Raw genomic sequence first — 25849 nt, 5'->3', positions numbered from 1 at the left:
ATCTACACATGTACATTTATTTTACTTTCTCATTGTGAATCACACACTAATACGATTAAGACTGTGGTTAATGTTAGGATTAAGGTTAGGGTTAGGGCTGGAAAACACGGCTGGAGCATGTGTTACCACCGGGAGCGTCATTTTATTGGATTCCATCCACAATCCGGCACGTATCATAGGGATGCAGAAGGTTACCCTTCGTGTTGTTATGGGACGCCTCGGGACGTGACAAATCGTTGGTATGTTACACGTTGGGAGTGAGAACGGTCTCATATAAATATGATTTCAAATACAAAAACATACTTTTACCAAAAGCTTGAGATTGTTTGTGTCCTCGTTCGAGGTTCATTTGGAGCATTAAATTTTACTGTCGTCTTGTCAGTTTGGCAGATTTGTTGTTGTTGGTATGACATATCTTACAGTCTAAACCTAAGCAGAGGAACTAAAAGGAATGTGAAAGTAAAAAGTGGGTGCAAAATAAACTAAAGTAAAAAACACAATAGTACCCTTGTGACATGCACCATGATCTCTGGCTGAAAACACTGCAGATTGCATTAAAATTTGACTTCACAGAGCCACAAACAGCAGCTTTTGAAACTCAAACTCAAGATTTTAGTGTAATTTTAGGGCAAAACAACTGTGATGTCACTGGTGTATGAGAACACAGGCATCCATGACAGTTTGTAGTCTTTCTACTCACTTCACGTATACATTTTGAACTAAGAAGAAGACAGAAGACAAGAACATTTCTACACTAACACGTGACTTTAGTATCTACAACCTGAAAGGCCATAATACTATACTTTCTTTCTTTTTTATGTTTGTATATTAATGCATTAATATCATATTATAAAAGCCAGAAAAAAGCATTAAAGAGCAGATCTGCTGTTGCTGCTGGTGTTAAGACTGAGGAATGTGAGAGAAGAGTTCTCTAACCAGGAGCACCTGTTGGGAAATTGCCTCTTTAAAGCTGACCTATGTCGATACTTGGACACCAGATTTAAAAAACCCATAAAAGTTAAAGTTGTTCCCTTAAAGTGGCTGATACCAAGGACTTTTTTTCCCACCTGGATAGTAGTAAGTGGAGGTGCACTTTAAGGTGAAGATAGGATTAATTGGTATCATTTTAAAGAGGATGATGTACAGACCTTTGATTCACCGAGAATAGTTGTGTTCCTCTGTGAGAGAGGTGCTGTATGATAACTCTAAGAGGATTAGCCTCGTGAAGAGGTTTGTCCAGAGACCACTGTGTCACCAAAGTGAGTGGGCATATTAATACTCAGAGAGTTAATAGCCTCTTTGCCATTGCAAGAACAAAAAACCCTCCACAGTTTCCAACAAAGGTCAGACATTAATCGGTCAGCAAGGGAATTCCTGCTTTGGCATCAGCTCGGCTGCTCTTTCCATCTGCTCTGTTTCTTGACTGATGCTTAAATATTCTCAGACAACGAGGGGGAGTTGGTACTAGTTGAATTTAGTGGGACAAACATGGTATTTTGTTCATCCAGTACTGTAAGGCAAGTGAACGAGTATTCATACTAGTTTTCATTCAATGCCCTGACTTCACATTCTCCTACTTTCACACTTTCACATGCGCACGCTGGGGAACAACCCAATTCAATCACAATCTTTTACCCTGAGATTCACAGAAGCAATTGAGGGTCAAAATGTAATACAGGACTGAAAGGCCCTAGTGGTTTATTTGACGCTCCAGCCCAGCGGTCATCAGGTCAGCAATCATCTCTGCTGGTAAAAAAAGACCCAAGAAGGACCCTGAAAAAGGTTCGGAGACTTGCTGAGTAGTAGGAATGATGAGTAAGCCCCGATAAGCCTCGGCTGCCCCTCCTTGGCCTCACAGTAATACTCCACCAGGGTTTTGGTTGGCTTTACACAGGCTTAGGTGCCAGTGGGTGGGTTTTAAATAATGCAAGGGCTGAGAAACTCTGAGATCTCTTAATCTTAATGTGCAAACAACCAAACTCCTTCTGCAACTCTGCTGTTGGAAGAATACACTGCTGGTGTGAGCAAAAGCAGAAAAAAATTATTGTTTTTCATGAAAAGATGCACTTTAATCCCACTGGATATATTTCACCTGTTCCATCTGTTGTTTACCCATTTAGCTGTATCTATCTAAGAATTACGTTTTTGGATAAATGAGAGTTCACGTCTCCCCTCACAGGAGGAGTTTGTTTGTGAGCCACCAATGATAACACGCCACACCTCCAAGATGTTTGTAATGGAGGGTCAGGAAGTCAGCCTGCGATGCAAGTCCATCGGTGACCCTGAGCCTTCAACACACTGGGTCAGTCCAGATGGGAAGTTGATTGGAAACACATCGAGAACAATATGCTATGAGAATGGTTCCCTTGACATTCTCAAGGCCTCCGTCAAGGTAGAGAAACTTTCATTTTCAAGGAATATAGATATGCGAAGATTTACTGTAAATGTGCTAGATCAATGCTGCATCAGGAAGTGTAACTGGCTCTGGTGCCTTTATTTTGCAAACCAATAACTCATTTAAAACTGGTTTGATACAAGATTGTCACTAAACAAGCAATTTTTGTTCAAGCCTGTTAAAAACAGACAAATCGTGGTTTGTAAATTTAAATTTGTATGATGTCAGACAGCTTTTACTAAAAAAACTATTTTGATTAATTTATTAAAAAAAACATACATTACTATATGAAAACAAAATAACTATAAAAATAATGTTCATCATAATTTGGATTTATGGGGTTGATAATTTGGATAAATGTTGAGTTTTCTCTTATCTTTTTAAATGATTTCTAGGATTCTGGAAAATTCACCTGTATAGCGTCCAATGCTGCCGGGGAGGCCACTGCTCCTGTAGAGTTAGTCGTGAACCCTTCTCCACACTTCGACCCCAAACTGGACCCTGACCCGGGGCCTTCGGACATCCCTACATCCATCAAATCCAATATCAGCGGAGGCCAGGCCCGCTCTGACCAGCACAGGGTCAGCGTGTCGGATCTGACGTCCAGCTCTGCCACCATCAGATGGCCTCCACAGAACCACATACCAGGCGTGCGCATGTACCAGATCCAGTACAACAGTTCCACAGATGATATACTCATATACAGGTAAGAAAAAGAGAGCGGATGGATGTATGGATGGATGGATGGATGGATGGATGGATGGATGGATGGATGGATGGGTGGATGGATGGATGGATGGATGGATGGATGGGTGGGTGGGTGGATGGGTGTTGCTGTGTGTATTACTGCCTTGCGCTGAAAAACCTTGAACTGGGAAATAAAACAGTCCAGTGTAGAAACCCCAGTGGCGTCTTTGTTTCTGCTGCCCCTACATCATCAGCTCCTTTTGGACCACAGGTTGGTCACACTGGACATCATGGAAACCTTGTGACCTCAGTTCAGTTGTTTTGTTAATGTTTTACACTTAGCAAATTAGCACCATTCCTACAAGTCAAACAACATCCACACAGATTTACCAGCATGTGTTCCTTGAATATAGTTTGTTATATCAGGGCTTATGTCTGTCTGTCAGTCTGATGTGCTCAGTGAGGGTTTTAGTTCTTGCTGAAGGGTTCGGTTTTTCTGATGCTATCCTTCCAGAGGCCCAGTTCCAAAGACATGCATGGCTCTCATGGCACTGTGCAAACTTGTTCTGTTGCTCTTGATGAAGGAACAACTTAAACTTAAACCTTTTCACCTTGTTAGTGGTGTGTACTAAGCTAACCAGGGTCTTTTCTGCAGGGTCTTGCAACTTTAGTTAGGAGACTTTTGGACTTTCGGTGTCTGTTTGGAGAGTACAAGGTAAAGAGAGCTTGCAGTGGGCAGGTCACACAAGGCCACACGCTTTAAAATCAGTGGAAGACCTGCCTTCTCACCTCAGAGGTGAAAGCAGAAAGCAAAAGAAAAATGAAGCAACTGTGATTTTGTCGACCTGGAGGTGGGGCGTGGCCAATCGGCTGTGAGGTCAGTTTCTTGATCACAAATATGCAAATTGTCATGACCATTGATTTTCATTTGCCTTTCTGTGAGTCCATCTGCTTTTTTTGACGGCACCTGTATCCACGTTATCAATTTTACTCCAGGGCGATACCTCCTGTCACACCATACTGCTTGCATACCGTGTATCCAGCAATTTTTCTCATTGCACTCATTCAGTAGAAAGGTGGTTGCTTCTGGACTTCCAGGGTAGCTGCCAAGGTAACACTGTAGGCATGAGGCATGAGATTTAAGTGCAAGTATAATGCACAAAAGGGTATCATTCATGAGCTACTAGCATTGGGTTCAGCTGTTGTGTAGCTAGAAGTCATGTGTGAAGTGCTGCATATGGCGGTCTCTGTGTGCTAGTAGCTAAAATTTCTTCTAAGAGAGTGTATGACATGTTGTTTTGTTCATGTTTTGATGTGTAATTTGACAGAGTGGTGAGTTTGTTAAGTAATAGTGTGTATGTGCACTCTCACCGCTTCATTCTGCTGTTTGTGTTTGTGCTACAAGCTGCAAATAAGGGCAGAAAGTGAGAGCGATTTCTGTTCTGTCTGACTGCTCAAAACACACATCATCCCTGAGTGGGCAGTTGTAACCATGTTCTCCGCCATGTTGGAGGCTGTTCAGGGTGTGGGGAAGTGAGCGGCTCAGCGAGAAACAAAGAGGGAGTAAACTGAGAAACTGATTTGGATTCAGGCAGCAGATATCAGATCAGCACTTTAGCTCCAACATTTCAGTTGGAGGGTGTATTGTCACAATAAGTGGTATTAATTTGGTGCTTAATCCATTTCCTGGAGGATTCAAATGTAGACAGAAAAAAGGGCCTAAAAAGGGCCTAGGGCAAACAACTGCTATTAAAAAGATTCACGCAAGGGTCCTTATGGAGAAGTGTGGCTCCTCAGCGTGATTCAGTCATCAGACAGGTGTAGACAAAGGGGGGAAAAGTGATAATGGAAGATAAGATGAAGTCAGACTCATCCTGCTGGGAAATCAGGAAGCTGCAGCAGCCAGCAGAGCTGCAAACCCCAACGTGTAAAGAAGAGCTGATAATATAACATTCAAGAAAATATAAATAGACAAAGAACAGCAAAACTATGTAGACTATCAAAACATTTTCTATTATTTTTGTATAACGAAAAATGTCCATGTGAAAGAGTCAATGTGACTGCAGATGGAAAACAAGTCCTGCTACAATAATTAATTAATAATTATTTTAGTAATATAAACTAGACATGAATAGTGAAATGGTAATGAATTAATCTATGTAATGCATTTTATGTAATACTTTGTGGAAAAGGCAAATAAGCAGCCCATCCTCGATGATGGAATCTTAATCACCAGATGTGGTTTTCTTAGGGAGTTTTTAGCTTTTGAGTGCTGTCCGGCTTAAAGCCCACAATTCTGAGTGACCACCGGCTGATCCCATTAGCCACTTAGCCAGTGTGGTCACCTAGCAACATCATCCAGAATACATAATTGAGGGTCATTATGAAACATTTCCAGTGGTGACAGATGACAGTTTGAAATGTGGCCACGGCCTTAACTCTCATTTTAACCAGACACCAATGACATGAATGTGACAATTTTCAAGCCTACAAATGGAGAGAGCACTTTTAGCATCCAAACGCATAATTTCAGATTGAACTGTGGGGGTGATGTGATCATTTTCCCCATGACCAGGACAGCATTGTGCTCACAGCTGAACGCTAAAGCCAGGCAGGTTGATGTCAGCAGGCTAAACGAGATGCCACAGCCCACTCAAACAGATTGATTTCTTTTTATCTCCACCCACAAGAGGACAGCAGTATGACTTATCCTCAAAATACGTGCTCACTGTAATCTGTTATTTCTTTGACTCTAATTAATTAATTTAATATCTTTGTGAGTACCCTCTAAAACCATTGCTAATGTGACTGTAAATGTATCGAGTTACAAAAACAATATAGTCAGAGAAACGTCATGGATTGTGTTAACATTAGAGCAACATTAAACTTTATTTATTAAACTTTTATTTAGTCTTAAATTCACAATAACCATTGCTATTAATATATCTATGCGCGGAATTTATCAGTGCATGTCATAAATATAGACTGCAGAAATGCACATCATCAGTGCAACATCAGCCACTAGGTCGTGAAATTCTGCACTGAGGATTCAAATTTTGTTTCTATTTTTTGTTTGTCTTCTAAAGAAATATTTGCAAAATGTGTAATATGAAAGCAAAAATATTTACACAGACTTTAAGCACAATTAACTACATATCAAATAGATTTAATAAAGCTCAGATGGATTTTTATAGTTGTGCTGCTGCTTTCCTTCTTAGCTTAAAATCATGCAAAAAACAAATATATATAAAGAAGGAGAAAAGGACTTCTAACAATTGTCTAGACAGACAGACAGATTAAACTGGAAAGAAGCTGATGGTTGAAGACAATGGAAGAGCAGAGGATGGATGCAGGAAAGATAGTTGATCAGGAAGAGCAGAGAACTAAGAAGGATGAAGGGTGGACAGGTGGTTGGTACAGATGACATATCTGTGAAGGTATATGTAGAAAGGAGAGCAGTAAACTCTTTCGCCAGATTGCTGAACACGATGTTGGAGAGGTCACAGTTGTGTGAATTACGTGTACATGTATGAGGACAGCGAGACAATGGTGAGGTAGGAGTGACAGATGGGCTTAAGGTGGCAGTGGGATTACATCCGGGAACAGCTGCAAGCTCTAGAGGTCGTGATAAGTTTTAATACTTGTGGTCAACCAGGATGTATTAGTCAAGGAAGGCTAAATATGGAGCTAACAGGTAAGAGGAAAAGAGGAAGACCACAAAGAAGATGTATGCAAGTACTGAAAAAGGCATACATGGGGCTGATTTAATAGAGGAGGAAATGATATGCAGTGGTAACCCTTAAGGGAGCAGCTGGAAGTAGAAGAGTCTAATGAACTAAAAAGGGAAGAAAGAAGGGACTGTTCAGCCTGACTTCACTGTTAGCTACACAAAGCAAAGAATCACAAGAGTCAATTAGTTCATTAGCACCTTTTTTGATCGAGTTGTCAGTAGCAGTGCGGTGCAGACAGGTGGTATTCTTTTTCTGTGTATTTTCTGAGTTTCTAGTATTTATAGCAGGTACAGCTGGGCCCTCTCCGCTCTTAACGTTCCCTCTGCTGTGGCAGCCTGAAGGCACAGAGATGCAGCCTTCTTGTGTTTTAAAGGTCAACAATTTGATTCTCTGGCTCGTTGGGGAAAATCTTAGCAGGGAAGTAAAAGAAAATTGCTCTCCTGCTTTTAGGCCAATTTTTTCTCTCAAGCTCGGCATTCAGACCCTGCAGTTGTTGAGTGGAGCCGGCAGCAGATTTACATGCAAGAGGGTGTAAAGAAGTGAAGAACTTTCACTGTTCAGTTTTAACACTAAAAAGTTTTTAAAGCAGCTAAATAATCATTTATGAAGTGTTTTGATACATTCTATCCAAAAAGGTTATGCATGTTACAATGTAACATTACAGATAACATGCCTAAAAATGCTATAATGTGAAGGTACTGAATCTAAATTTACACATACTCCACGATGAATATGAATCATGACTGTGCTTTGCTCAAATATATAACCAGATAATGTTCACATATATTGTTGTTTTGAAGCAGAAATAAGCAGGCAGACTGTAAATGTGTTTCCTGTTTCGCTTACTTGGTTTGTTACTGTAACGAGTTGTTTCATTGGGTTTAGTTGCACAATTCTGTCTCACTATCACCATAACAGGTGCATCATTAATGGACACCAAGTAGGTTTTTTTCTGTTTCATTTACACCCCAGTATGACAGATATACGCACAGCCACGATGAAACAATCTGATTAATGTTACAATGAAATATGAAGTCAGTGTTCCCTTCTGTTTTTCTGATCTGTTTTAGAGTCCATGACTGAAGTATAAGCACCAATTTCAGCTTACAGTGGCAGTACTTATACTTTTGACTTTATGTGCAAAACATTTTATAACTCAACTGGAGCTCTCCAGCAGAGTTATTGGCCTCTCCACTCTGTGCACTGTAATAGGAGAGACTTATGACGCCCACTCTACCCTTTCTGGCCTGCCTCTGCAGTCTGGCTTCAGTCTTTACAGAGACCGCCAGTCAGAGCAGCTTCAGCCGCTGTTCATCATCTCACACAGCAGCACTTACTGTGCTCTGCAGCACTTCAGATCTGTTGTTGTAATCGCTGTCACTCATGAGCTCTTATTGGCTGAACACCAATGACTCAGTTATAGATTTAATGTAAAAATAAGAGCAAACGATGAATGCACAACTAAAGAAGCAATAAAAATGCTGAAGCTATTACCAGAATGCAAGTTGTGCAAGCTACTGCATGCCATGTGTGTTAATTTAGACACATAATTTTCATTGTTCATCAATGATTAGTGGCTTTAAACACAATGCTTTTAATTTAGAAAACCACCACATCATCCTAACAAAGCGGCTTCTTGACCAAACCTGCCTACAAGCATGGAACCTTCACTTATCCCTCACCCCGACAGTAGCTCTCTGATCCAACAGAAAACACATCCGCTGTCGCTGTGGTGCAGAAAACTGTGGTTAGGTGGTTCAACACGTTAGAAATAAATTAAAGAGTCTTTCTTTTTGGATTCCAACATGGAAAGCTATGTCAAATAAATCTGTTCAGTAGGGAACGAATGATGTGACGAGCAGGATGCACGAGCAGACAGGGCGCAGAACCAAAATCTTTTATGATAGCATGTGCTAAAGAGTTTAGCCTCACACAGCACAACTAAAGAAAACAGTACAGAGTTTACAGAATTAGCAGTTAGCTCCATTTATCTGCTTAAAAATCGTATTGCTGTGGACTGTTTTGAATTAAAGGAAGTAATGTGAGTCAACTTCCCCTTAAATCGGGCTCATCTCATCCTTAACCAGTTCTATCTTATAACTAGCCGTGTCTTACGATGTGTAACATGACCCAGACATCCTCCTGAAACCTTTTCCTTTCTGTTATAATCTGGCTCCTATAGATGTGTAAGCCTCAGTAAAGACACTAACAAATCATTTTACCTCGAAGAGTGAGATTCTTCATCACCTCATAGCTTCACAGTATATTTGAAAAAGCCTGTCTCAAGATTGGCTGCCTGAATAACAACTACCACTGTGAGTTTCATAAAAAAGCCTAAGTGTCTCAGAACGACTATAGTGCGGAGCTCTTTGCTCCTCCTCTGCAGACTGAACTGACAGAGGCAGAGCAGCCAGGGAGGAATGCACTGGCATCATGGCCACAATTATGACAAGTCCTCAGCTAACACAAGACATTTTCTATGGACCGCAAATAAGAACTGCAGCATCAGCAAAAGTATTGATTCCCGCACACCTGCAATAAGAATACCTGCGCTGCCGAGTTTCATCTCTCTGCCTCCAGTTACATTCTACTTTTTTTCCCTATTTTCTCAAAGCTGTCAAATCTGATTCAAGGACACCTCTACCTACCTTTTCTGAACACTCATTAAAAGCTGCCCTCACACTCTAAAAGTCTCTATGCAGTCAGCCTTCCCACAAAGGGCTTACCCTAATTGTGCGTAGCCTTTTTCTAACCTCTATCTTTCTAAGGAAAGTCAGTGGGAGCATGCCTTCTGTCGTTCACTGGCCTGCTTCATATTCACATTTGGGAGCTGCCCAAAATTGCTGAACAGCATTAACTCCAGTCAGCCAGTTGTGGAGCAGCAGCTCTGGAGTTCATCGTGGAAGTTGTCGAGCGATGGTGGAAGAAAGGAGGGGTTAGTCATTGATTTTCCCAGCCGCTGATCTACCCCTCCAAAGCCGCCAGCTGTTCCCTTTAGGCTTCTGCTGCCCTATCATAATGGCATGACAAATGGGCCAATGAAACATGTAGAAGTTAAGTAAAATTCAGTGACCATCATTGCAGTTATCACTGCTGCCCATGCCACAGGGAGCACAGTTCACCCGAACAAATTATGCATTACAGAAATGGTGCTGCACCCCTCAGCTTTTCCAATTTTTCATTTCTACGCTTTTAAAAGGATGTTAAAAAGTTCACCAGATTTTTTTTTCTTACATCGAGCAACTCTCAGTGGAACACAGGCCCTCGTCTTCTTTGGTAAACCAGTTTAACTCTGAGCTACAGCAGCGTAGTAGTAACATGAGGGAACATACCTGACTTCAGCCCACACTGCAACAAAAGAAGAAGGAAAAGATGCACAAAAAAGAGCGATCAAGACTAAATGGTAAATGGTAAATGGCCTGTATTTATATAGCGCTTTCTAGTCCCTAAGGACCCCAAAGCGCTTTACATATCCAGACATCCACCCATTCACACACACATTCACACACTGGTGATGGTAAGCTACGTTGTAGCCACAGCCACCCTGGGGCGCACTGACAGAGGCGAGGCTGCCGGACACTGGCGCCACCGGGCCCTCTGACCACCACCAGTAGGCAACGGGTGAAGTGTCTTGCCCAAGGACACAACGACCGAGACTGTCGGAGCCGGGGCTCGAACCGGCAACCTTCCGATTACAAGGCGAACTCCCAACTCTTGAGCCACGATCGCCCCACAGCCACGATCGCCCCCATATTACAAAGTTTATGCACAGGAATATAATTCTGCATGAAATACAACTATAAAAGCACACAAAGAGGACAAAACTGAAATGAGATGTTTCATCATCATGGAGCACTTACAACAAATTTAGTGCACTACTCTATGAGGGAATATACTGGGAATATTCAGTGAGGCAAGCCAAACAAAGGCCTAGACTAGGGACCTGTTTACTCAGGGCTAGTAACAAACTGGGGACCTCTGTGTATTTTAGTAATCTACCCATGGGTCTGTGTTTTGTTTACAGGATAACTTTTTTTGCTCAAATTAACTGACATCTATGGTTGGAAGCCAAAAGTTCAAACATACTCGTTGTTCTTCCAGATCTCTCTCTCCTTCAGGTTGTGTCCTTGCTCATGAGTCTCCACGAGCAACCTCAGAGGGGAATCCTTGGGTGTGAAAATATTTTGATCTCTATCGATAATCACTCCATCCTCCTGTCGAAATGTGGTCACTTCTGATTTGCTGCCATGTAAGCAGTTAAGTGGCAGCCAAAATGTGACCTTGATAGCTTTGAAGGCCGAGCTGAGATGCAATGGATGAGACCACGGTGGGCGGTCTGGTATTTACAATCAAAAGAAGCCTTTAATTTGGATCGGAGATTTGAGATTGATGTCTGTGATCTGGACAAACTATGTTAAGTGGTAGAAGATTTGCTTTTAAAAATTATGGGCATGACAGATTCGCACAAGATTCTGATCAGTGATGACCACAGCATGTTTTACTAATAGCGAGAGGTCCCAAATGCTAGTCCTGTTCAAATAGCACTTAAGCTGAAGTGTCTCATCTTGGAGTGACGCTGTCAGGCAGTCCGCTCAAATGACCTCTTTTTGTTTGTCTGAAAATAAAATTGGCAAAAATTTGCTTTGATTGTGAATTTTAAGAAAACTAAGAAGATTTAAGAAGCAGTGCAGCCAAAGTGGGAGAGTGAAGGATGTAAGGGAAGAGGAAAGCTGGATTACAGATGGACAGAGCTGAAAGCTGGTTTCAGGATACGATCAAATCAGTGTGTTAACTATGCTGGCTTCCTGCTCTGTGTCTCCTCCTATTCTGACCTGTTTTGTCTCACTTATTTTTCACCTCCACATAGTTTTTCAGTACGTCCCACAGATCTACATTTAACAGTGGGCAAGGCAATGCAGAAGGGAGGAGGAGGAGGGGAGAAGAAGTTGTATTTTGACAATGCTCCCCCCTCCTTTTCAGCTCTGCCCCAGGGCAGGAATAACCTGACCAGCTTTCTCCTTCACCTCGTTCACTTACTGTCCCTCTCTCTTTCTCACACGTGCACACACAAACTCAAACACTCATGCACTCGAAGGATTATGGGTCCATGGAGAGATCAACCTCAGTCAGCACCAGGAAATGAATCTATTGATTCTTCCTCCTTTAATATTCTCTTCTGCTCCTTTTTTTTGCTTTCTGGGCTATTCCACCAGTGTGTTTGTGTGTCTGCATGAAAAGCTTTATGTGGGTGCAGGAATTTGAATTTGTGTGTGTGTGCTAGCTTTCTAATTACCATCCTGCCTGGCTCTCAAAGGAGAGATTAAAGAAGAGAGGGAGAGGTAGAATAGAAAATTAGAAAGCTGGATGGAGGTGGCGATAGGAGAGGCACAGATTGCTGCAGTGCCGTGAATGAGGAGATGTTTCTTTGACTCAGCTGATACAGAGATATGTAGATAGAAGTGAGGAAGGAAGGGAGCAAGGTTTGAGGAAATGACAGCTGATCATATTCTGCTGAGATGACGAGGCATCAGCTTTCCTCTCTTACAACTCACTCACTCCCTTTTCTCGTTCTTGTGCTTTCTACTCCCATTTTCAGTGCACAGACCTTTACAAAGTCACTGTAATGTCATCCCGCCTCTCTCTCTCCTCCCTCGTTCCGTCATATCACCTCTGCATACTTCCCTCCTGCCCTTCCACATCTATTCTTTTTCCTCCCTCTGTCCTCCCTCCATCAGCCAAATGTCACTTTGTCCCACCGGGTCTCCAGTTAGAAATCATCTGGTATAGAAGATGACAGCGGGGGCTTTTAGGCTGAGATCACATCAGAAAGGTTTTCTCTCATGCTCACACTCAGAGCTGAGCTTGCAGTGTCACTGCCACAGACAGCAGAGCGACAAATGTATCATCCTCAGCGCTAGAAATTTAGAAAGCATAATTTCAGTCATTTGTGTATCTGAGAAAGGCTGGAAGGAGTTCAGACTGAAATATTTTATGACAGAGTTTGAATAGAAAGTAATAATCTTTGAGAAAGATATTTGTATTAAACAGATTTTTAGTGCAGTTTACTTTTCATCTATCCTCGCCAACATGCCAGAGCTTGTTTCGAACTAAGAGCTAACTACGAAATGAACACTGACTACCTGTCAGCCTGATCTGCACTTCAAAATGAACTTCAAATTTTACAGTTTTTGTTTAATACACTCTAAAACATCTAAAACATCTAGCTCCTGTGATACTAATCAACATTTTCCAGTTCTGTAATCCCTTGAAGCACATAGAGAAAACATATGTTATGTATATAACTGGTACACATGTAACCATAGAAAACAACTGATTCAACTTCGTATGAAATTATATATCTGGTTTATTGATGACACATGGCTCTGTGGCTCAATGGATAGTGTTTTGGACTTCAGAGGAAGTCGTGCAAAGTTCCCACATTATTAGCAAGCGCTAAAAACAAATAACAAAACACGGTCTTTATCAGGTTGTATCAAGTATGGTGTCTGCAGCAAGAAGGTCCTGGTCCAGTCCACCATCTGGCCACTTCCTTTCTGTGTGGAGTTTTCATGTTCTTCCCATGTGTGCGTGGGAACTCTGGCTTCCTCCCACAATCCAAAGACATGCAGTTAGTGTGCTGGCTTAACTGGTCATTCTAAAATGCCCACAGGTGTGAATGGTTGTCTGCTCCGCCCCCCGTGACCCTGAATTGGAAAAGCGTCTGGCAGTTAATCATTGCACAATGTCTGATAAAATGAAGCTGTTGGCTTGCATGAATCTGGGGCTAAAAAGCTGTTTCCATACCTCGAGCACTGACAAAGACCTGCTGCTGCATACAGTTCTGCATCCCCATCTCTTTTAGCCTGCTGACCAATGACCAGCTTGGACTGTAAATAGCGACCTCCATTTATATGTCATATCTTCAGCTTGTCTTGCATCCACATCAGTTTTCCCACATGCTTTTTGTGACACTTGTTTGCAACCAGTTACAGTTATACAAATAATGCTGTGAAGCCATGACCATGTTCCACACACTTTCTGCTTCCCAGACAAAAATTTCATTATTTTAAGTATTTTTCATGTTTTCTGACCACTGCTTTTGCCTGCTGCTTGTAAGGCTCATAAATTACATGGGTTTTGTATTCTGGACTGTTTCTTGGCCTTTGCCTGCTCCTTTGTTGCCTTGTTTGTTTTGTGGACATTTATTTTGCGGTCTGTCAGATCTTCAACTTATGAGTCTGCTTCTTGTTCGAGTCAGTTACACTTTTCTTCTGTACTTTCATCTGTCGTCCCCTACACACATTTAACGCACATCCTGTATCTTTACCCATTATCTCCTGACCTCGTTCATTTGCCTCCACCAAACGCAGCAGTCCCTCCTGCACACGTCTCCATGACAAGTTCTTACACGAACCCACCCTGAGCCCACTTTGACCTTTTTCCACTAATGATGCCCACTGCCTTTCCTGCCACTCGTCTCTGTGGTTCTCCGTCATTCTCTTGACTCGTTTTGCATCCATCCAGATCAAGCAACTTGTATTCAGCCTTTTTTTTAACTAGCATGAACATTTTTCAAGATCAGGTCATAAACTTTTTTGTGTACCGGTCAGTTTTTTTGCACTTAGCTTGTTAGGTTTGATCATCATCCATCCATCTGTGTGATGTCAAACACACATTTTTGTGTATAAGTCATGGTCTAAAAGGTGTGTGTGCAGACACGTTTCCTTCCCTTCTCGTGCTCATTCTTGTCTCCCTCATTTCTTCTCCTACACTCCGTTTGGCTCTCATCAGTTTTTTGTGCTCGTTTTTGTCCCTTATTGATATTCAGAGAATGAAAGGAAATGAAAGTGAGGACATACAGCGAGATCTTGACCTTGTTTGAGCTTTGAAGGGAATTAGCTGTATGTATTTTATAGCTATAGTGGAATCAAGTTTTCAGAGACTGAAATCATTTGAAAATAGAGATTTAATTTATGTCAGGTGTAAACTTTGATTTTGGGACTCGTATAACAGACACATGAAAGTGTACAGTATTTGTTCATCGATTGATTCCCATTTTCCCGGTGTTAGTGGATTATGGGATCATTGCAGAGCCCTTGTCTTCTTCCATCGGCTCAGATCGCTGACAGCCTGCCAGGTGGTTCCCTCAGGTGCAGTGCTAATTGTGTAGCTCTGACTCACTGCTATCAATTACACACTTGGCTTGTTGGCCAGCTCGCACACCCTGTAGGCTTTTGTATTTTTACACCTGTGCCCAGGAAGCCTTTTTTGGCATGTTCCCCTCATGCTTCTGCGGTTTATGTGGCGATAAAGTGCCGGACATTTCACGAGATGTTGTCTGGATTCCAGACTCTGAGGAATTTCAACAAAACAGAGTCATATTATTTTGCGCAGCCTCTGCTTTTAGGCCACCGCACATTTATCTTCAGATGCCCGCCTGTTTCGGTGCATCGTATCTATGAACCCAGGCCTACTTGGTAAATTAGATTTTCAGTGTATTGATTAAAGGACCTTAAAAAGCATTTATACTTTCATCCTTTTGCAAGGACATGCTCATTATACATCACTTTCTTCCAAAAGAACACATACAGTATGAACCTTGTCTAATCTACCAGTCTTTAGTTAAAGCCAGTTTATCTGTGGTTAATTTACAGATGTAAATTAAATTAAGGATACTGCATAAATATGTAGAACAACAAAAGAAATTGTTTCCAAATGTTTCCAAACTAACTTTGGGCATGTTTGCCAAAATTGTTTGAATGTGGTATATTTTTAGATTACTTTTTCCAGTATTATGTATATGAGTGTATATTGTTAAACATCTTAGGAAATAGATCATTCATCATGCCTATTGTTGTGCACAGATAGATAGGTAGATAGATAGATAGATAGATAGATAGATAGATAGATAGATAGATAGATAGATAGATAGATAGATAGATAGATAGATAGATAGATAGATAGATGCAAAGTCTTGACCTCGATTCAGGAAACAAACCTGCAGCCTTTCTGCAAAAGTAAAAAAAAAGGTTCAGATTCTCACCATTTAATGTTGGAGCATAAAGTGAGCAGAGGCTTTTAGCTATTTCATACATATAGAAAGTGAACACAGAGTGGTTGATATGAAATGTAACCCTCGAGATGGGCTGGATTTAGTGTCACATCTCATAAAAAATCCAGAGGAGCTCCATTTCATTTGGTTTGCGGCCACTGCATTATTCACAAAGCTACCACGAACAGAAACAGAGGCAGCACTTCTGGTGCGCTTCTCTAAATCGTGTATTCAACATTATTCATATCATTATTACCATTACATTATTCAAAACCCTAAATGATACATGTATCCACAAGAACATATTTAATCTGCTATTATCTGGGATCTTTTCTCGGTTTCATTTTGTGGGATCCTAACTTGTTCTCTGCCTGAGGGAAGGGTAAAATAAAATGTAAAGCTCGAGTATAAAGAATAACCTTGAGTGGCTGTAAGCTCCAAATGCAGCAATATATTTTATTTGAGTTCTTAATACCTCAGCAGACATCTAAATGCAGTGGGAAGTTTTATTTATACAAGGACACAAAGTTCTTGTGTGTATCCTTATTGTTTGTTTTCATTGTTTAAAAAAAGAAACCACTATAAACTGAATTTATATTTCTTAAAATTAAGCCTTTCTTGCAGCTTTATGTCTGAATGATCAAGTCACAATGGCATGCTGTGTGCATGTTGTCACAGGACTGGAGCTGTGGGCTTTCAAAATATGGTGTTGTTCACTCGAACTCATGATTGTTTCCGAGAATCACCAGAACAGCATTTAAATGAGAAAACAAGCTCATGATGTCCACACTAATAACACAGAAGTAAACACAAACTATTACAAAAGCATCAACGATGCTGCTTCATTAAAGGAAAGTGTTTGTTGTGAAAAGCTGCAGTTCCTTTTGTGTCCACTTGAGGGTGTCTCAGAAAGTGAGTCAATTGAAACCCTCAACACTCATTTATAGTTCAGTACAAAGTACAACTTCATCCTCTTTGGAGACTTTCCCTCTTCATAACAACTTTAGAGACAGTGATTTTATTATGCTCCCAGCTGAGTACTGTTCAGTCTTAAAATTACAGCTGTGGTGAGCATTTAAATGAAATAATCTGACAAATAATATGACCTGCTGTGAGTCACAGCACATATTTATCTTTAAATATCCACAAACAGCCCAGAGAGCACAAACGATGCTGTTTATGTGCCATTAATTTACAGCGGTGCACACCTCTCCGCACACTAAATCAGTATTTTACTCATAACACCAGAGGATGTTTAAGAGTCTTATAAAAGGAGATTAAAAAATAATGAGAGCTTTAGAAGCAAGTAGAAATATTTCAGATTTACTGTGTATGAGTCAGACTCCAAAAACTCTGGCTCCATTTCCTGTAATGCAACTTGATTACATCAATCTCTGAGCCTGATGAAGATCATGTTCTCATCTTTCAAATGTCCTCACCCACTTTAATACATTTATATTTGGTCATTAAACCCCAACATGACATCACCATGACATCATCATGGATATTTTGTCAAGCTATACGAAGCTCCTCGAGAACCAGAGAAATTATACAGAATCTGAGTAACCTTGATGACTCATAAAATCAGTGCAGGGAGCGTTTCAAAGATGAATAGCACAGAGAAGGTAAAGAAATGTAAAACCGGCTGTTTTATTGGCTGTAGTGAGGCTGAAACTCAAAGAGAGAAAAATTCTATGTATATGACAAAAGGAAAGTTAATACGGTCTTTTAAATTAAAGCTTTTTATTCATACCGAGCCAGTTCACATCAACAGTTAACGACAGTCAAGGTGCTTTGTGTTGTAAGGAGTTGCAAACACGAGTGGGAAAACTACAACCATCACACAGTCTCCTGTGAGGGAAGGAAGACACCTTTTAAGCAGAACCAGTCTCCATGATGGGCTGACAGTTTCCTCCACATGTTGGGTGGAAAAAGAATACGAACAAGGGACAGAACAAAACCAGAAATACAGGAAAGATGAGGAAAAAGTTAAAGGCATGCAGATTAAAATGATAGTTTCAGAGTACGCATTTTTTATTGTGTAGACTCAGTATAATCGACGGTACTCGTACGGTATTGTTGGTGTGCTTATGGGAGCAAACCATGGACATCAGCCTCACTGAATTGGTCTTTGGGTTGTGTTTTCTTTTATCTTCTTGCTGACAAACAGTGATACTATGAATGCTGTCAGTAGCTGGTTATTGAACATCGCTGTAGTAGCACAGGTCAGAGTGTCCGGAGAGATGCTCTGCTCACTGTCTATAAGGAAGTTCTTGAGTTGCAAAATGTTCGATAATGTTCATCAAGAGAAGGTTTCCAGTTCTGCAAAGAGTCTGCTGGTCATTGGTCATATCTGTCCTGTGGGAATTCATGAAATATTGCTTAACAAATTCTACCAAACAGAAAGTTGTTTGTTTGGTAGGTTTTTTTTTAAATTAGCTGACGTGTTGAGACTGAAGAGTTATTGGCACCTGCTTATAGTAGAGAAGTTCAGATAAATAAACTATGCATTATTCATTCATTAACATGAAATACAAGTTACGAAAATGAAAGTTTTCCCAAAATGACATGTGCATTATCTCATGGATGGAGGTTATTAAGACAGCCTTATTTCTTTCTCATTTATTCAATGTTTTTCAGCTGCAGACATGGCCTCCTCAATCCTCTGAGCCACATTGGGAATGGAACTGCCAACCTTGACACCATTGCTGTCTAAATTTCATTTCTGGCTCTATTGAAGCTCCGGGTCAAACCTTGACTTCACCTCACAATAACCCGGCCACAGGCGCTAATAGTAGCTGTACATTTATTCTTTCTGAGAGAGCGCCTCAGGCGCTCATTTAACCATGAGTCTGACCCCGAATGCCGCAGCACTTATAGACCAGACCTCTATAATAGACCAGCTGCCTCTGTTGAACACACACACAAATGGCCACATAGTGTATCATTTCCTTTGTATCTTCTCTCTGAAACACACACGCAGGCACACTCGGACACAAAAGTACACTCACAATGCCCACAGGGTCGGGACAGGCTTTATAATTCCACTCCTTGTCTCGTCACCTCTGCTCCAGTGTTGATAAATAGGAACTGCCCAGCGCCACCTGACACCTGAATAATATATACGCCACACAGGCAGACCCGCAGGAACACACAGGCAAAGGCATCTACAGGAGAGCACACACACTTGCGGGGGCGACAGAGGACTGAGCACAGCTACTGGCACAAATGAAAACACAAGCTTTGGCTCTTTCATTCTGTTGGCGTGGCCATAATCATAATTATTACTGCTACAGCTGGCTGTGCAAGTCCAAAACTTCAAAGCTGCATGAACCTTTCAAAGTTTTACTTTCACTTTAGCTCTGCTCTCTAAAACGATAAAGCTGGATATTGTTTTCATAGTGAGGAATTCTACAGCTCATGATTCCTATAGAGGACAGGAAGCTGGTTTATTTTGGACAACTTTATAACATTTGTTGTTTTTGTACAGTTGGTTAATACATATAATCATCATTATGTGCAGTCATAGACATCCAGTTCATATTAATCCCTGTAAAATACTAATCTTACAGGGATTAATTAGCTGTAGTTGATAGCAGTGAGTCAGGGATTAATCATTTATCTTATTTCTAATCACACATAAGAATAATGTCTAAATAAACAGATTAGATAAATGTATCCTTTAGGTAACACAATATTCCAGTGATTACCTCAGACCATAGTGGATGAGCCAAAGCACCAATGATGACGTCCCCTCTGCGGTAAATAGGGCCTCAAACCTGTCCCTAGTTGATGAGGTGATGCAAAGAATGTGACAGCAGCCACAGTGTTGTCTGCAACTGAGAATTGTCACCATTAATTCTACAAAGTGGCCTTATCTGAGGTTGTTTGATGAAAATTGGTGAATATTGCTGGATTATTTGCTGATGCTTATCAAGAGAGGGTCAGGTTTTATGGAACAAAGAATATTGAAAATCTTAAAAGCTGTAACACTGCACCGAGTGTTTTTGGTTCATTTCACCGTCTATAATTATAACACACCTCTTTCTGTATTCTTCCATCCTTGTCCGTAAGTCTGTCTGCATTCTTACGTGTGTGTGTGTGTGTGTGTGTGTGTGTGTGTGTGTGTGTGTGTGCAAATCTTTTTGTCTAGTGTTTGCAGTAATCTGAGTGTTTCAGAAGGTGGCCTATTTACAGCTCTTATGTTTCTCTCAGTCACCATTCCACCAATAGCATCTCACAGTCTCTGCAGCAGGAATACTTTATTTTTTTTTCCTTCATCACTAAATGTACTCAAATGTACTCACATTGATATCAGAACAGGCCATCGCCTTAGGGTGGCAAACATTTGAAATTCTTTACTGCTTTTTCTTTACAGACTTTTGTATCACCATGTTTCCCAGCTCTATGGAAACACTGCTGCAATTTCTTGTCTGTAGCTGGTTTTTGGAAAGCATTTTTTGTCTTCATGTTACGCTGTGGACATCGAAGCTGCAGCTGTCACTGCTGTTAAAAGTGTTTTTAAAAGTTGTTCTCATCCCAGCGCGTCTGATTCTGCAATTCTGACAGATGCTGCTGGTGTTGCAGAGATACTCACAAGGTCTCCCACGGATGCAGTGTGCGCTGAAAGATAATGGTTCTCCTGTGACGAGCAAATAAATTCATAATTCAAAAAAGGGAAATGCTTTGTTTCACTTTTTTGTTTCCTTTTAACTTGTTGTTTGGTTAGATTTAGAAGCCCAAACTATTTGGTTACATTCAGGAACTGACTGTGATTTGTCTTAAAGTATTCACAAAACAGCTTACTCTGTGCATCCAAAGTGTTGCCAAGAGGTCCTAAGTCTTCATACGTGACAAGATGGGAATGACAGACCTCTGTCAAAGTAGCCATAGCCTCTGGTGTGTCACAGCGCTAATGCCAAAGGACACACTGAGCGTGTCGGTGAGAGGTGTAGCATTTTTGACCCTGGGAATCACAACAGACTGGTTTTTCTCACTGGTTTGGATGCTATGGAAAAAACTGTCAAGTAACACAACAGACTAGTGTGTGAGCACAATCTCCAAATAGCACAGATCGGTGTGTTTAGATTTGTGTGTGATTTACAAAAGTTGTGCTGTTTTCTAAACACAGGTGCAAACAGTTCATTTTAATATAACATGTCCAATTTGCCAAGAGCCCCACATTTATAGCAGGGTCATAGACTAAAAGATGATATTCATCTTTTAGTTTTCTCTAAGTCACAGTCATATGCGTGTACGTTAAATGTAGGTCCAAGGTGGTAGTCTGGCAGACAGAGTTATTATAATAGAAACAGGCTTCAGTAATTGACAGGCTCCAATGCAGGACTCTAAACCGTGCAACAGTATTTTAAGATTGTATTCTTTAGCATTCCTGTATTAAGAGAAGTTGCATTCCTTCGAGGGATAAAACACAGCGGAAATTATTGATTGACAAAGGTTTATTTTCTATACTCTGCAGCTAGTGGTGATAACAGTACCACCACAGCTTTTCTATGCTGGAGTCACAGATTTCATGGAGGAGTCGCGCGCGCGCGCGCGTGTGTGTGTGTGTGTGTGTGTGTGTGTGTGTGTGCATGTTTAGACATCTTTGTGAGGACAGAAAATCGGCTCTTATACTTGTGGGGACAAACAGTCACTTATGGGGACAAAATGCCCGTTCCCACAAGTTTGTAAGGCTCAAAATATGGTTTTAGTGTCTGGGTTACAATTATGTTATGGTTAGGATTAGGCATTCGTTTTTGATGGTTAGTGTTAAGGTAAGCGGCTAGAGAAAGCCAGTGTTGGGTAAGTTACTTTAAATTAGTAACTTAGTTACATTACTAGTTACTTCTATAAAAAGTAACTCGGTTACTTCAAGTTACTCGTTACTTTCAAAGTAACTAGTTACTAGGGAAAGTAACTTTGGTTTTACTCAGAATTCTCTTGTTAATGTGTTGCTTCTGTAACTGGATACCCAGCCAGACTGCCAGTCTTCTAGCTTGCTTATTTGCCACAAGTGCACTGTGCCACCTACCAATAGAAAGGAAAAAATAATGTGCACATTTCCACGAGAGAAATCCCACGCCTGGACCGTCGTTGACCACCGCCATGATTCTAGCGTACGTCACAGCGTCATGTGCGCTTTTTACATCCAACACAAAAACTGCAGTCGTGGTGCTTTTGATTGTACTCAGAACTTGAAAATTCTGCCTTCTGAATAGGAAGATGTAGGTAACACCAGACTGCAGATGAGCTGCATACAGAGCTGGACTGGGACAAAAAAAAATCGTCCCGGGGAATTTGACTAGAGACCGGCCCACCATTATAGGAAAAATCATAAAGCCTTTGAATGAAAACAAACACTGTTGTGACAGTGATGTACACTGTTCTGATGGTATATATGTATCAATCTATCAATTGTTTGTTGTAAGATTCAGGTAATTATTTTTTAAAAGCGAGACATTTTAAATGAGAATAATAAAGAAAAGTATTTCCTTGTGCCCCCCTTTCCCTGTTAATGCCCTACCTGGCCCCCTGGCATCACTTTGCTAGATCCGCCCCTGCACAGTTACCAGCTGTCAGCTACTTAGAAAAGGATCCTGGTGTTATTTGTCTCTCAGAAACAGTTCATAACTTCAACTCATTCATGTCACCTAAAAGGTAAACCTGTTTCTCCATCACCTGTTCAGCTCTGATGATTCAGTAAGGACATCTCCTGGTTTCATCTGCATGTTTCCCTCTCACCAGATAACCAAACCGATATCATGACCAGCAGCTTTACAGCTGTGGCTCCAGCAAACATCAGCTGATACTAGAAATTAATATTAAATAAATTCTAACAACAGCTGATCAAGCTTAAACTTGCTGCTGTTGTTTAACGCGACCTCCGCTGGTTTCTTCTTTCTGGCGCAAAGTGGGCGATAAACAAACAAGAGAGAAAAGCCGATCAGCTGATCATTGATCAGTTTCGTGATTGAAGTAGAAACGGGAGAGAATGAGAGAAGAAGAGGCAGCTGTGCAGCTTCAGCTTTGTGTCTTTTTCATTGTAGCTGAAGTCCGGGACAAACTGTGTTCCTTTTCACCTCAGTACGAAACGCATAATATTTTCTCTGAATACCAGACGATTCTGTTTTTTAGGGGACAGTTGGCAACTCTACTAACTAACCTCATGAACAAAATAAAGTTCAACATCAGTAACGTAGCACCCACCCAGCTGTATAGAAACTCTGTCATGCTAGCTAGCACGCAGTACGAAAAAGTCAGCATACCGAAAATAAACTCCACCTAAACTTGGTTTATATCTGACCCAGATAGACTGCAGGTCATAACTTCTTACCTGAAGTTCAGTTCACCTGACACCGGCGGCCGCCTCGGGTCTCTCCTCTTGCCTCCCTTTCCCTCATCCACCTGCTGGCTTCCACCACTTGCTAATGTTACTGAATCTGTGGAAGCTCCGCGATATCCACCACACGAAGTAACGAGTAACGAGCCTATCTAAATCCCAGTAACGAGTAACGCGTTCCTGATTTTGGCATAATAACTAGTTACCGTGCTCGTTACCACAATAATAACGTAGTTACTGTAACGCGTTACTTAATAACGTGTTAGTCCCTACACTGGGGAAAGCGTTATGTCAATTGGATGTTCTCACTAAGATATGAAAACGAGTGTGTGTGTGTGTGTGTGTGTGTGTGTGTGTGTGTGTGTTGTGAAAGTGCATGCAGTTGAATCTGTGTAAGTTCACCACTAAAAACATTCGTGTTAGCTGAGGTCACTGTGAAAACTCTGTGCACTGTCCATGGTGCTGAAATTAAACGTTGAATGACTGTTAAAAAAGAAAGAAAAAAAACTTTAACAAGAAAAAAAGCAGGTTTGTTAACAATAAAGCACTGATTGGAATACACTGTAAAATGTAATATTGTGTTTAATTAAAAATATTAAATAGGCTGAACTCAATTTTTATCAATTTGTTATTAGAACCCAATTTAAATAAGTTACCAGTACTTTTTATGCAAAAACGCTGATAAACTCCATTTATTTGAGTTGTCTTAACTTAGAAAAACTAAGTAAGCTGGAAGTTTTGCTTCTCAGTGCGGAAGGATGAACGATGTGTTTTGAAAATGCCACGTGACTACCATCCTCCTCCCTCTCGGATCAGTCTGCATGTTCACGGTGCATTTTTTTATGGAATATGTTGAGCAAACCTGGAGAAGCGTCAGCTCAAGATATTATTGTTGTCATTGCTGTGGATCTTTACCTGATACACTGACTTGGTGAGTAAATGTTTACTCTTATTCAAACTGATTTTGTGGCTTCTCTTAGTTTAGCACCAGGTTTAAAATCTTGCTAGCTAGTTAGTGTTAGCCTAGCGTTGCTGCTGCCGCTGGGCTCATGTTACTTAAAAATTAACACCACAGCCTTAAAAACCTTACATAAAACTATGTGGTGAAATTTTCTGTTGATTGTTTGAAATAAATAAGTGAGATAAGAGCCCAGACAAAATTCTTCGGGAGGTGCAGCCGTTAGGGGTGGGGTAGGTGTGGGGGGTGGATAACAGAGCTCTCCGAAAACGTGGAAGCACTTTTGCAAATATGTGATATTTTGATAAATTAAGTAGATATTTGAGCATTACACAGCTACATTGTCGCCTGAAAATATCTTAAAAGGTTATTTTGTGACCCAGAAAGGGTAATCTGGGGAAAAGGAGGATCGCATTTGTCGGCCACGGTTGTCGGAGCCTGTGCGTACTTGTAAGCTCGGCAATGGCGGAGGAGCACCGCTGAAAAACTTATTACTTTTTCTGGGTCACAAAATAAACTTTTAAGATATTTTCAGGCGAGAATGTAGCTGTGTAAAGTTCAAGTATCTGCTCGATTTATCAAGACATCACATATTTGCAAAAATGCTCCGACGTTTTCGGAGACGTCTATTTTTTTTTCATGCTTTGTGGCAGCTTTAGAACATCTGTGGCATCTATTAATGTCAAATCTAGCCTTTATTTAACAACATAAGCAAACTCTATGTTACAATGATTGCACAGCCATTAAGGATCAAATCAGTTTCTGAAAAATGTTCTGTTTTTTCTCCCTCTGCTTGCTTCTTACTGTCTTTGAGGCTCGGGACCAGCACTCCTGTTGTTGGACAGAAAGACATCAGTAAGTATTTTGGTTTTCCAATATATTAGCAACTGTCAGTGACATTTATATTAATCAGGCTGAACTTTAATCATACTTTAGATCAGCCTGTTTTACTTATTGTTTTATTTGTGCTTTGGTTTGGGGAAGTTGTTTCTTTACTGATCTTTTCCTGTCTTCTGTTATTAGACTTGAGATATGACTGCACTATGCTGTTGCTGGTGACCACAGTTAATTCTACAAGACATGCTGTGTAAGTAAACAAACAACAACAGTTTGGTCTGCATTTCTTGAAAGATCACATCCCCCAAACTTAGTTTAGAGGGTCTACACTGTATATAGTGAAGTCTGCAAGTTTTCTAACAGCAAAATCTGTTTTGTGCCCAAAATCATTTTGCACATCATTAGAATGAAAGTTATTGGCCATGTTTGCATAGCCCTTTTTAAAATGATGCTTTCATGACATTATTGTGTGTTGGGTGGTGGTCAGGGCTATCCAGACTGACAATTTGGGACATTGAATGTCACCTCTCCGGTGGGGAGGGGGCCTGAGATCGTCTAAATTGGAGTCTGTTCTATACCAAATGCAGAAAAAAATGTTTTAAGAAAGCAATTAAGTTCATGTTCCAAAAAATATGATTGTTTGCTTGCAGGACAACAGGAGAGATGAGTCCTCCGTCACAGATGGTGTGGTCAGTGAAGATGGTCGCCTGCAGGTTCAAGCTCATTGCATCTCCAACCCACATCCACTGCCACTGTACTTAAGGGAAGTTAAAGACTTTCTTCTGCACCTACATTTGGATCACCTCGATCCATGACAGTCATTCAGGCAGTAATGCCTGGACTGGAA

At 40.9% G+C, this 25849-nt stretch overlaps 1 protein-coding gene and 1 long non-coding RNA gene across 6 annotated transcripts in view; one reads left to right on the top strand and one right to left on the bottom strand.

Annotated features, from left to right (window-relative positions):
* si:cabz01090165.1 (leucine-rich repeat and fibronectin type III domain-containing protein 1-like protein) overlaps positions 1-25849 on the top strand; it is a 386077-nt gene that overhangs the window by 334951 nt on the left and 25277 nt on the right. For all 5 annotated transcript variants that reach the window (XM_003448988.5, XM_019345319.2, XM_025898204.1 and 2 more), the window contains 2 exons: positions 2180-2392; positions 2791-3101. In XM_003448988.5, coding sequence (XP_003449036.1) covers positions 2180-2392; positions 2791-3101 — 524 coding nt within the window. The remainder of the gene's footprint in view (positions 1-2179; positions 2393-2790; positions 3102-25849) is intronic.
* LOC109194638 (uncharacterized) lies at positions 19275-23263 on the bottom strand. Its single transcript, XR_002056450.2, has 3 exons — positions 23202-23263; positions 20672-20831; positions 19275-20507 (listed from the first exon to the last, which is right to left on the bottom strand). It is a non-coding gene; the product is annotated as an uncharacterized LOC109194638 (long non-coding RNA).

Source organism: Oreochromis niloticus, linkage group LG14 (genome assembly GCF_001858045.2).
Source record: "Oreochromis niloticus isolate F11D_XX linkage group LG14, O_niloticus_UMD_NMBU, whole genome shotgun sequence".
NCBI lineage: Eukaryota > Metazoa > Chordata > Actinopteri > Cichliformes > Cichlidae > Oreochromis > Oreochromis niloticus.
The sequence above is the reverse complement of the archived record's forward strand: the minus strand, read 5'-3'. Positions and strand labels throughout refer to the sequence as shown.